The sequence below is a fragment of the Lupinus angustifolius genome, chromosome LG19, assembly GCF_001865875.1.
Source record: "Lupinus angustifolius cultivar Tanjil chromosome LG19, LupAngTanjil_v1.0, whole genome shotgun sequence".
Lineage (NCBI taxonomy): Eukaryota > Viridiplantae > Streptophyta > Magnoliopsida > Fabales > Fabaceae > Lupinus > Lupinus angustifolius.
In genome coordinates this window covers 12,158,168-12,171,884 of record NC_032027.1, presented here as the reverse complement: position 1 = coordinate 12,171,884, position 13,717 = coordinate 12,158,168, and the positions used below count along the sequence as shown (strand labels likewise).

The 13,717-nt window shown below is 29.1% G+C and overlaps 1 protein-coding gene across 7 annotated transcripts; it reads left to right on the top strand.

Annotated features, from left to right (window-relative positions):
* LOC109334631 (tubby-like F-box protein 3) lies at positions 7,397-11,641 on the top strand. 7 transcript variants are annotated; one of them, XR_002106122.1, is made up of 7 exons: positions 7,397-7,925; positions 9,707-9,794; positions 9,928-10,057; positions 10,145-10,324; positions 10,547-11,023; positions 11,342-11,409; positions 11,455-11,641. XR_002106122.1 is itself a non-coding variant. In XM_019570511.1 (7 exons), exons 1-5 carry the CDS (start codon positions 7,617-7,619, stop codon positions 11,016-11,018), a joined length of 1,179 nt encoding a protein of 392 aa, XP_019426056.1. In that variant the 5' UTR covers positions 7,397-7,616; the 3' UTR covers positions 11,019-11,023; positions 11,342-11,365; positions 11,428-11,641. The 7 variants fall into 7 exon arrangements, 5 of the variants coding, with proteins under 5 accessions (XP_019426056.1, XP_019426055.1, XP_019426053.1 ...); XR_002106121.1 differs by having other exon boundaries at positions 10,547-11,033; XM_019570511.1 differs by having other exon boundaries at positions 11,342-11,365; positions 11,428-11,641.

Genomic DNA, 13,717 nt, shown 5'->3' with positions numbered 1-13,717 from the left:
CAAATTATAGGATTGAGATATATAATGAGAAAAGAGAATGATTAAACTAATAAATTATGTTAACAATAATGTGAATGGTGATGATATTATAATACAAAAGACAAAATAATAACTCTCTATTTATACTAATATTATACTTCTAATTAAATAAGGAATCAAATCATAAATGATAAAATAAAATAATCTTAATCCTAAAGGATCTTCTAATATATACTTTAAACAAATCTAAGATGTAATATTTTTTTTGGTACTACTAAAAGTATTCTCTCACCTTTTTGAGTAACAAACTAATCTCTTTCGAGGTTCATGGTTGTCTCTCCCAACAAATGTCGCTCCCAGGAATTGAACCATCGACCTTGGGAATCCATTGGAACATTATACCACTAGATCAACGTCTTGTTGGTAATCTAAGATATATATGATAATATGAAATATTATTTCCATATCTATGTATCATCAAGATATTGTCTATAATATAATTTAAGATATTCTAAAATATTTTTATATAATACTACTCCTCAAGCTAAAATTTACTAAGCTTTAAGGTTGTTACAAACAATCCATTTAAAAAGGAAAGAACTCATAATAATTACATGGACTTCGACAAAGCATATGTTTAAGGGGTTGCAAATGTTGACGAAATCTAAAATGGATTGACCAATAATTAATGATGAGCTTTGCAAGCCCAATGCAAAAGAAATTGAAGATTAAAAAGATGGATTGATCAATGATGAACTTTATGCAAAGTAAATTGAAGACAACAACCTTAACCATCAATGATAGAGGTTGTCTTAAAACTTAACAACCATGGACAAAAGTGAATCAACAAGAATGATTGTCGCACAACAAGCAACATCAAACAAGAAGGACCAAACTTGAGGATTGATCTTTAATAAGGAAAAACTAGAGAGCACCATCATCATTTAACAAATTAATCGGGACAACATCAAGAACATTGAGAGGAACCTTGATCAACACAAGAACTAATCACAAGACAAATATAGATCTGAACAACATTCAATAGTTCTATATACAATACTCTCCTTAACTTGAAGCGTTGAAATTAAGATGACAACAACTAAAATGTGGGAAAGGAAGTAACAACTATGAAACCAACTGACAAAAGCATCACAAGCCTAAACTTCCCTCAAGGTAGATACCATGTTGAAATTATTGAGTGTAGTTATGGAAGGAGAAAACAAAATGCTCAAAATAATAAGTTGTATTAATAATATTGTAAATGATGAAGTGATAATATTCTAAATAAAATAAAATAATCGTAATCATAAAATATATTCGAATATATATTCTAAATAAATCAAATATATAATGATCATAATATGAAATATTATCTCTATATCTATATGGAGGAGATATCTGTTTATAATCAAATTGAATTACACTAATTATACTTGATCTCATATGTTTATTTTTTAAATCCAACGGACCACAAATGTGAAACTCAAAAGTCATGTAAAATTCCTCTTTTTTTTCTCATCACCTCTTGTATTCACACATGTAGTCCATTAACTTTAAAAAAATTAACGGATGAGATCGAGTGTAACTAGTGTAATTCAATTTGAGTATAAATGGATGTATCACCAAATATTATATGTAATTAAATTTATATTTAAGCTATTCATTACATTACTTAAAAAGCATGGTTGACGCTGAAATCCTTATCTTTGTGATGAGTAATCAAATAATCATCATGTTAATTAATATTTAATTCATATGTCTAATTATAAGTGGAAGAGAAGGTTGTAGACACTAAGTTAGAACATGTGATCTTTATCTTTAATTAACATTGTGTATTTCAAATTTAAAAGCATATTCATTATTAAGAGTATAGCATCTAATATAAGTTGATTTACAAATTTCAAGCTTGTTTTTTGTTTTGTTTAGCAGCATATCTATCGTGATATATTTCAATTTGATATTCAAAAAGTGTGTATGCAAAAGATTAGTTGAGAAATATTACATGAGCATGGAGATATGTTAATCCAGAAAGATTAACGTTTACTCAAGTTAAGTCTTTTAATCTTCTGAAATATCTATTAGAATATATGAAAGTATTTTATAATGTCTTAAATTGTCTTATAAAAAATATCAGACGAGATTTTCAACTCATACTTTATATCACTTGCATGATAATTGTTTGACGGGATGATAATATTTAAAGATATTGTTAGAGGAACGTTAAAACTCTAAACATAAAGACCTAAAACCTAATTGAAGCAACTTTTTGAGTTAAAACAACATACCAAACACAATTAAAATAAAAAGGAACTCATTCACCAAAATCACGAATCACCCAATCAATTGTTACAAAAATTCAATGAATTATTTTAAAAGAATGTAATAATGTTCCATGGATTCAATTAAAAGAGATGAATTGTACTTGCATCTAGATGTGACAAAATTATCTACAATACATACAAATTTATTTGTTAGAGCTAATGAATTTAAATTGATATAATCCAATGGTAGCGGTGATAATGAATGGATCAAATTTATCCATTATATCTAATGGATATTCATAGGTATATCCATTTAGAGGATACTCAATTCATCCAAAAAATAAAAACAAAAATATTTTTTCCATAAAGCAACATGCAGACTCAACTTTGCTATGCAAACCCAACGGACAAAAATAAACCAATATTACTAATACCGTACCGGTCAGAGTACTGGTATGGTGGTTTAACACGTGGTTCACTAATTAAACTGCATACCAGTGAAGTTAGATATACATATAAAGAAGATGATAACTATTTTTATTTATACCACTTGTTAAAAAATATATATTATGGATCATGTTTTAGATGTATAAAAACGTAGAAGTTGTGTGTTTGGTCATCCATACCAATATTATGGAAAAATTAAATCATTTTCATTAAAAAATAATTTTAAATGAAACCACCCTATATGACTCTTACGGTTCAATTGAAATTTGGTCGGTATGACCAGTTTTTATCGGTATAATTACATGGCCGGTATAAATGTTGTATCATAGAAGTATTAAGACCGGTTCATCGATTGGACCAACCGACACGAATCAATGACATAAACTACTCTCTTTCTAACAAAATGATTCTTTCAACAATATTTTTTTTATCAAAGCACTCCTTCAAAAAGTTTCAATAAAGATTGGTATAACATTTTTGTATCATATTTGAGCAAGAAAAATGCATAATTGTATAATATAGTATATGTGACATCACCTACGCTATTCTTTCATAGGTAAATTTAAATAGTGATTTTTTTAAAATTGTTTTTTTATCTTGATTTTTATAAATGCTTTATTAAATAATAATATTTAAAAGAATTTTTCCTTCAAAAAGTGCTTTAGTTCAAATAAAAAATGGATTTAATATTCATCCATCAAATTCATTAAAATGTATATATGTATAGTTTAGAAATATAATTTTATGGATTTATATGGATTGGTGGACGACTTTTCATCGATCCATTATAATTTAAATTCATATTCATCCAAATCCATACAATTTCATCCAATTCTTACCCTTACCTACGCTCATACAAGAGATTCAGAGTTCCCTTGTATAGAAATGGTATGATAAGATTGGATTCTTTCATGATTTAATACTCAAGATATCAATAACATTTTTAAGATAGATATTTTTCTATTCTAAGTTTCTAACTTCGTCTACTTTAAAAAACTATCAATTTTGATAATATTAATAAGATGATAATTAATTTTACTATTTTAGTATTTTAGTGATGTCATAAAACTCGCCTTGGACCAACCGGTTCGACCAGTTTAACTGTGAACCAGACATCTAATCAGTCTGAGCCTTTCATCTAACTAGTTTCACATAACAATGGATTGACTTGATTCAACTTGGCCGATTTAAGCCTGGAATCAGTAACTTGGATGGTCGGACCGGTTGGACCGAGTTAATTAAAAAATATTTTTAAAAAAGCAATCAAAACAATGTCATTTTTAGATTAAAAAATTAAATATTTTTAACTTATCTATAACTATGTTTCTCATTTGTTAACTTATATAGGAAAACATTCGTTATTTAATTAAATTTTAAATTTACTGTTTATTTTTTAGCAATTTAAGCATGACACATATGTTTTATAATGATATTTTTAACTTCTTTGTTACATTTCATAGTAATGAAGTCTTCTTTATTAGTTATTTAATTATGTATGATAATATTCTTTAATTTAGGTATAAAGTTATTAAATAATGTTAGCTAATATTATGAATTATTTAGAATTTATAATGCAAATTGAGCCAACCGATCTAACCATCAACTCATTAGTTCAACCAATGATATTCTCACTGAGTCAATGAACAGTCTAAATTTAATAATACTAATTTTAGGATGATTATTAGGTCAAATAATGATTCTTTAAAGGTATAAATACAATTATGATAATTTAGTAAAATTAAATCTAGCGTTGTTAACTTTTTTTTATTAAAAGTCTAAATCTTGATATATGAATTTTATCACTTCGATATGCTTTACATATCTGATGATGATGACTGATTTCTAGTCAACTTTTACAGGAGAAAACCACTTTTTGGGTATGATTTGAACAATTTTTTATATGTACATAAGAAATAAAAAAATCAATAAAGAAATAAGAATATTAATAATGAAAATAAATAAAAGTATGAATATTATAATAAACCGAAAGGATACTTTTTATGTTTCCAAGAAACTTCCGTGATTTTCCAAATGAAGGAAGCATTGTGATAGATAGAAGATATGTATACACCTATAATTATATTTTCATTTATCATCTATATTTATTGTTAATTATTATTAACTCTTAGAAAAAGTAATACAAATAAATTAAAAGGTAGATGATAATATTGTATAGATATTATACTTTATATATAAATGATAAGAGGTTTGCTACTTTGTAGAAAGTGACTCATGTGAAAACATTTGTTAGTGTGAAAAATGAAAACAATTAATATGAACTATTAGATTTTTACTTGAACGATCAACATTAAAAGAAATGATGAATAATTAAATTTTTATCTTAACTATATATGATTATAAGACTCAGATTTATTGTTCTCATATATATAGTGTTTCTTTGATATAGGGATGACAACAGGCACGGGCAGGCACGGGTAGTAGCTACTGCTACCCGTTTCAAAATAGAAGAGTAATACCCATACCCGCCTGTACCCGTGAGTGGGTATTTCTGGGTACCCGCGGGTAGAACGTGTACCTGCGGGTTTCTCTATTATAAATAATTTTTTAAATTTTTACTTAAATTGTGTTTTAAATAAGATGAAATTTAATTATATGTGTACCTTTCGATTGAATATTTGGCAAAAATGCTAAATTTATTGGTGGTTTCCATTTGTGTGATTTTTTTAACAAAATATATATATTTTCTTTGTAAAACATGTGTGTTTTTACACATGTAATAATATTTGTAGGGTATTTCACCACCAAACTCAATAAAATATATAAACAAAGTAAAAGGAAAAAATATACATAGTGTAATAAATGTTAGAATAATATATTTTTTATTTTAATTAAATATAATATATTAATCATATAAATAATGGGTACCCACGGGTACGGGTACCATAATACCCGTACCCACCCGTATGTACTACGGGTATTTTTAAAAACCCATTTATAATTCCCCGGGTACCCGTTTGTGACCCGTACCCGTGCCCGGACGGGTTTTACCCGCGGGTACCTGCAGGTACGGGTTTTTTTGCCATCCCTACTTTTTTTTTGGTTTCCCACAGGTATCCTCGCACTGGAGGCTATCCTGTCCGAACCGGGCACATCCACAAGTAAGTGGGGCTAACTCTCCCAACGGACATTTTTTCCATCCACAAGACTCGAACTCGGGTTCTTGCTTAAGGGGAATCAAACATGTACCACTTGCCATCCCTACTTTGATATAGATGAAAGTTTATTGTTTTTCCCATTTTTTAAAAAATAAACTTAAAGTTGCATGAGAAATATGTTTGATAAACTCACATTGATTATAAATTCAGTTTATATTAATGAAAAAAACAAGGAGAAAGTGACATCTCTTTTATGGTGAATTGTTTTTTATTGCTTATTTTGTCTAAACAATTTTATTTCTTATTTTACCCTCAAATTTCAATAATACTTTCATTATTTTTAGATTGATCTCATTGAATTGTTAATTTTATCATTTATGTAGTATTTATTTTGTGGATTGTCTAATTCAAGTTTAGTAACTCTATTCATTTGTGTGTCAGGTTATTCTTAAATATTGATTTTTTATTTTAGTCTAATAGTGAAGTACAAAAAGTTAAATGATCATAGTAAAATTATACGTGATAATAAATATTAAAATATATACTTTAAAAATAATATTAAAAACAATCAAAATAATCATAACATAAACAAATAACTTCATAAATTTTATAAAAAAATAACTTTTCTATTTTTTCCAAAACAAAACAAATTTGTTTCTATTTAGTTTTCAACTGAAATATCTAAACATAAACAAATTATAATATCACAGTTTATAAAATAAAAATAAATATATAATCTATATCAAACGCATGCTAGTATAAATATATACATTTAAATTAAATATAAAAATATTTTTTTAGAATATTTATACTCAAACCAAATTAAAATTATATATCAAACAAAATAAAATATAATTTTAAAACCAAATAAAACAGTGATTATTTTAATAAAATATCTTAAAAACTAAGTAGTTGTATAAATTATAAATATAAATATATGGTACATTTTTTTAATATTAAAAATTATTGATTTTACATTGTATTAATGAAGTAATTAAAATTGTAGGTTTTGGTATTAAATTAAAGTTAATCGTATTTTGTTATAATAAAAACAATCATATTTTATTCTATTTACAGTTTTGTGTTATATTCCTCTCTTTTATAATGTTAATTACATATTATAACATATAGCTACTTAAAAAAAAGAATAGGAAAACAATTTATCCAAATAGGAAAAAGTATATGTAATGGAATAGTGTATAAATCTCTGTAAAATTAGAGAAATTTTTGTATGTATTAAGTGTACGTGAGTTTTATATACTATTATTATGTTATTCATTTATATTTAACTTTCATTGACTTTTCAAAAAAATTAATCCAAATAAACCATAAACTATACTGATTGTGTAATATTACACTCTATTAGGAAAATACCTTTATCTAAATAACTCTATTTTTTTTGTTCTACTAGAGATATTTCTTCATCCTTTTGGATAAGAAATTAATCTCTTATGGAGTTCGTGACTGCCCAATAAATATCACTCTTAAGAATCGAATTTTTGACGTTTTGGTCATTCTCAAAATCTAACGAGTCTTACCCAACTACATCACTAACTTGAGATATATTTAACACACCACTCACTCTTTCTCTCTCTTGATGCATCTCTCATCCTTTCTTCTCTATTCTAAAAAAAAGCCCACCCAAAGAAGAATCACTTTTTATTATATACCAAAAAAACAAATACAACTTTTCCCAGAGCAAGAAAAAAAAGCACTTTTCCCCTCAATCAACTCATAAATCACCCTCATTATTTATCTTCTCTTCAAAGTTTCAACCTTTCATCCAATTCCTCCAACCCCATAAAAATCTTCGATGCCCATTATGCTAAGAACCATAATCCACGACCTCAAATCTCGATCCCATCGTGTGGTGCAAGACGCTTCTTCAATGGATCCGGTGGTGGTTAGCGACGGTTTCACTCAGAGTTTCTGGGCCCACATACCGCATGAGCTACTGAGAGAAGTGCTTATCAGAATCGAAGCTTCAGAGGACACGTGGCCACAGAGGAAGAGTGTTGTTGCATGTGCTGGAGTGTGTCGTAGCTGGAGACATATAACTAAGGAAATTGTTAAGTTACCTCAATTTTCTTCAAAGATCACTTTTCCCATCTCAGTTAAGCAGGTTGGTTTAAAAATTATTTTTTTTATCATGGGATTTAGAGATTTCTTTGGTAATAGTTTGCAGAAGATTTTGATTTAAGCACCTAGTTTTTTGTTTTTTTCTTCTTCCTAGTTTTAAAAAGTGGGTATTTTTATTGAAAATTTTGATTGGGTTGCTGAAAAGCTAAAATTTACTTTTTTTTTTTACTTTTTTTGGTTTTAGAAGAAAAAATCCACTTTTGCTTTAATCACTTTTATGGAATCACATTTTAAAGCTTAATCAAACAGGTCTTTAATTATGGAGTAGTTGTTTTATTGATTTTTACTTTATTTTAGTTGAATTTCTGAAGCTGTTTTTTTTATCATTTTTAAAATTTTATAAAGTAGTTATTTTGATTGAGAAAAGTTGATCTGTGAAAAGCTGAATTTCAGATTTTTTATTACATTTTTTCGATTCATAAACAATCACTTTTGTTGCGGAGACGAAATCATATAATGCCAACCAATAAACACGTTAACATTTCAATTCTAATTAAATTTAATCTTAAATGATAGCACGAAAAACCATGAAATGTATTCTCTCTACATGTGACATGTTACATCACTCTCCATACAAGTTTTTCTCTTATGCATAATCACATTTTAAGTCTAAACAAACGGGCACTGATTTTCCTATATTTTCCAGCTTCTCGAAAAAACACCTTTTTAAAATAAATATTTGTAGCATCACTCTTATCAGCCTAAAGAAACTGGGTCTTAACTATGTGATTGTTTTTTTAGGTGAATTTCTGAAAGTTCAGTTTTTTTCATTTCCTGCTGGGTTATTTTTAGAGAAAATATAGTTTTTTATCTTCTGCCTTTTGGGCATTGAGATTAATTTGGTTTTTTTATTTCTCAATATGAGCATAATTGCTTAAATTAATGCAACAAAGGTTTTTTATTATTTTAAACTATAAGTGGTTTTTCCACTGTTATGAAAAAACAAAATAAAATTTAATGCTGCAGTTACCCATTCATGAAGTTAAAGCATCATGATATTATTAGGAGTAGCTTTGAACTTATCCTTTCATTTGGTTTAACGTCTAACAATACCTAACTTCTTTTTTACCATTAGTCTATTAAATATTGATTTGATTTTATTAGGATATTAATAATCTGCTCCTTTATATCCCTTTTCACTTTCCCTTTTGATTTTTATACTATTTCCTGGAAATTAATGATTTTGCTTGTTCCATCTTATACTAGATATTTTTGGTTTTTGGCAGAATTATAAAGACTTTTCTCATTCTTACTTCAGCAATAATGAATGTTGTATATCACCTGGGACCACTAATAATGATGCCCTTTATTTTTAATTTGTAACATTATATTGGACTTTCCTTCTTAGGTATCTTAAAGGATCATGTCTTATGGCATCTTGATGTATTTGCTTGTGCCTGCTAGTTCTAATTAAATTATCTTCTATATTATTTTAGAAGGGATATATTATGTTTTTGTTGAGTAGCAGCCATTGAAATTACTTTGTTTTTGAAGTATTATATACCAAGCTGAAAAGTAAAAGGAGAAAAAGTCCATCTTTTTCAGCAAATTGAGTGAGTACCATCTGGAATATGCTTCTATGATGTGGAATGCTTTAGTTTATTATTTTCCTAACCTATGTCGTATTGCTTCAAACATTCCCTTGTTTGTGGAAGGGCATGATGATGGAATATTACTTTTGTGCTTGTCGATTTATTTCGAGTACCTTTTCATTCCTTCTGGCATTACATTAACAAGTTCTAATTTGTGAATTATTTTTGGCAGCCTGGCCCAAGGGAGCATCTCCTCCAGTGCTTTATTAAGCGCAACCGGTCCACCCAAACATATTTGTTATACCTCAACTTAACTAGTAGTGAGTATATAATGAAACTTTTTTAGTTAATGTTGTCCCGTAAAAGCTTTAGTTTCTTTGTTTACCTTTTTGGGATATAATGCTTTTAATCCTAGTACCATGTTCCTTTTTACCATTGTCGTCTTCAATTCAGCACTAGGTGATGATGGGAAGTTCCTTCTGGCTGCACGCAAATGCAGACGTCCTACCTGCACGGATTATATGATCTCTCTAGATGCAGATGATATGTCAAAGGGAAGCAATGCCCATGTTGGGAAACTAAGGTGCTCTTCTGATCATGCACTGTGAATATTATTGTTTTCCCTTTTATTAGTGCAAATACTTATACCCTTTTCCTCCCCTTTAATAAGATCAAATTTCCTCGGAACCAAGTTTACAATCTACGATGCCCAGCCGCCTCATGCAGGGGCAAAGATTCCAAAAAGTCGCTCCACTAGGTTGGTGAGTCTTAAACAAGTTTCACCCAGGGTTCCTACAGGCAGCTATCCGGTGGCACACATCTCATATGAGTTGAATGTGCTTGGCTCCAGGTAAGCTTTACATACTGCCAATTCTACATAAGATCATCCTGCATGAAATTTATCAAATAGTTGTATGTGCATATATTTTGACTTGCCTTCCGTAGTTTTCTTTTTTTGATGGATAATAATGTTGAGTGGTCAGTTATTGCTAAAAACATATTAGCTTTTTTTTTTGCTGTGCATTCTTCTTATATACTGACTTATGCAATACGTAACATGTGTGGTGACTAGGGGCCCTAGGAGAATGGATTGTGTCATGGATTCCATTCCTTCCTCTGCAATTAAACCAGGAGGAGTAGCCCCGACACAGACTGAGCATTCTATTAAAAACGTAGATATGTTTCCTTCATTCTCTCTTTCTCGATCAAAGTCAAATCATGTGGAAAACTCCGTATCTGGGCCTCTTGCTGATCAAAATGATGGAGGGCTAGTGTTGAAAAACAAGGCTCCCAGGTGGCACGAGCAGCTGCAGTGTTGGTGCTTAAACTTTCACGGACGTGTGACAGTTGCCTCAGTTAAAAACTTTCAACTGGTGGCTTCCCCAGAAAATGGACCTGCTGGACCAGAACATGATAAGATCATTCTCCAATTTGGAAAAGTCGGGAAGGATACGTTTACAATGGATTACCGGTACCCTATCTCAGCATTTCAGGCATTTGCAATCTGCCTCAGCAGCTTTGATACCAAGATTGCTTGTGAATAGAGCATGCGTGCACAGGTATTCACTTGAAATCCTCATATTCTAAAATTTGAATATAGCCGAGATAAAACTTAATTAGATCGATAGAAATCTATACATGCTACGTCGAGTTTGCAGAAATTCTATACTGAGCAAATGCAATTTTGTCTTTAGATTGCATTAGTGCCACTATCCAAAAGACCATAGTATGATTATATTTCCAAAGTGTGAGCTTTATATTTTCCACAAAATGTAGTTCTTATGACTAGTACTTGATTCCATGTATAGTTTTTCAGCCAATTGATGTTTTACTTCATTTTCATGCTAGGTTCTATCCACTTCTCCAGATTTATATTGCTATATTTTTAGCTGTTGGAGAAGTTTGAAACCTACTTTGTAGGAAGCAAAATGATAAATACTATTGAAGAAGGTCATTGGATGGCGAAGAAGTGAATTTAAAAGGAAGATGTTGCATATTTCAGAGTTTTAGTTAGTTTCTGGAATCACAATTCATCACTTCTTGGAAGAATCACATGATATTTGAATGCTACTTAGAAGTTGTGTATCAAGTTCCCCTTGTAAATAAATTCTCTTTTTCTTTTTTGTTTGTATTTTTTGAACATGATCTTAATTATCTGCCTTCATTAGGTTGTTTATAACTTTATATAGTGGTGGTGCCTTCCTAGATTTTATTTTAATTCCTTTTTATATCCACTCTCTTTCAGCCTATAATTTACTTATTATCTATGGTTCCTTAATTTAATCTTAAATTACTAAATATTGTATTTCAGAAGCTGTAACACATGCATTAATTGTGTATAATCCATGTAACTGTAAGAAATAAGTGGACACTGGTTACTAAGACTTTGTATGGAAGTAACATTTAAAAATCACAACCCTACATTGTGTTTATAAAAGCAAGAATATGAGAATCAATCATGTAAAATGGAAACCAAACTATCTTTATAACCATTAGTGTGTACAGATATTTTGTGTCAGACGGTGAATATTGCATTATACTATATATTTAATTTTTTAGAATTAAAATGCATTTGTTGTGTTCGGTGTAGTTTATATTATATTTTTTTTGTGTTTATGATAATATTTAATTTAATAATTAATGTGTTGGTGGTGGTTGCTTAGGATTATATGATTTTTTTTAAAAATTAAATAATGTTAAGGGCAAAACAGGAAGTGAAAATTACACCATGAAGGAAGTTATTTCACGTTTTGGTTTTATATATAGTATAAATATAGATAATTAATTAAAACTCAAATATTAGCAAACAAGTGATTTCATATTATTTTTTTGGGTACATTAGTTTAGCAAACAAGTCAGATTCATATTTTCTATCCCTAAAATTAAGGTTTAGTCGTTGTTGTTGAATTTATGATATCATTCGATGTTGTAAACTACTAAGCTCCTTACAAGTAGTTCACTCGTAGGAAGTCATAAGATTCGAGTTTTGTACACTATAAATACTAACATTTGACTACAAAGAAAGTAGTTCACTCTTAATGAGTTTTGAGTGCCTTTGTGTATATATCTCAGGAGGCTGTTTGAAAATTGGACTTTGGTTCTCAACAAGTAGGAAAGCTTCCTCGGTATTAAAAACCATGTAGAAATGTAACATGACTCATTATGTAAATCATCTGCAATTATTTAGTAAAACTTCAACAAGATTATGAATGAATGATAATTTGAACGAGTAAACATATTAGATAATATTTGATTATAAATGAATGTATTAGATAGAAAGTAGGGGTAATTCCATGTGCCAGCCAACAACAGTAAGGCTAAGACTTCTGTTGAATAAGATACAACAAGGGAAGAACCAAACCTTGAAGTTTTTTTATCAACTAGAGGATGTTTATGCAATGAAAAAGTACATCAGTCTATGATGATATAATGGAAACGGGCACAGCCTATCATTGCAATATGGTCGGTTCATTATATAAGATTTTCATCTAATAGGGTCTAAAAATAATAAATGTATACAGTCTTACCTTCGTAAGTTGAAAGACTATTTTTAGGATTTTTTAGCACATGAACTTCGTTAGAAGACACTTAGTCAAATAGATAGATGAATTGTCAATAATGTCATATACTCAACAACTAAATTAAAATAGATTGTTATAAAAAAGATAGTAATGAAATTGTCTAATGACAAGAAACACACTAAATCCTAGGACAAAAACATGATGTTGATACCTATAAGAAAAGGAATTGATAGCTGAGAAACATGTGTGCTTTCTATCCTATAGTTATCAAATGCGTCCATTATCCAAGGGCTACACTCACTTCACTATTAGTGTACTATCCCTTCAAGAGAGGTAAGTGCAGTAATAATGAGGAGGAAGTTGATGTAGTTTCTAAACCAAGCTAAGAAGCTTGTGTAATTTATCATGACATTTATGAAAATAAGATAAGTTCATCCAAACATTTATTCAAAAATATTTTTCAAATCAACTTAATTGCCTGCACCATAATTGCTTACAAGCCAAGCACAATGATCAAAAGGGAAGCATTGCAAGCTTGCAGTACAAACTTAACTCTTGATTTCTTGGTGTCAAACTTTACCTAGAAGAATAATAGGATAGAGTGAAAAAGAAAGATTGTATGAAGTATTAACCACTATTGTACATAAAACCTTAGAAAACAATGCTTATTAAGCTATAAGTAATCTTGAATAGAATGTAAACATGAGCACAAATTTTGTGAC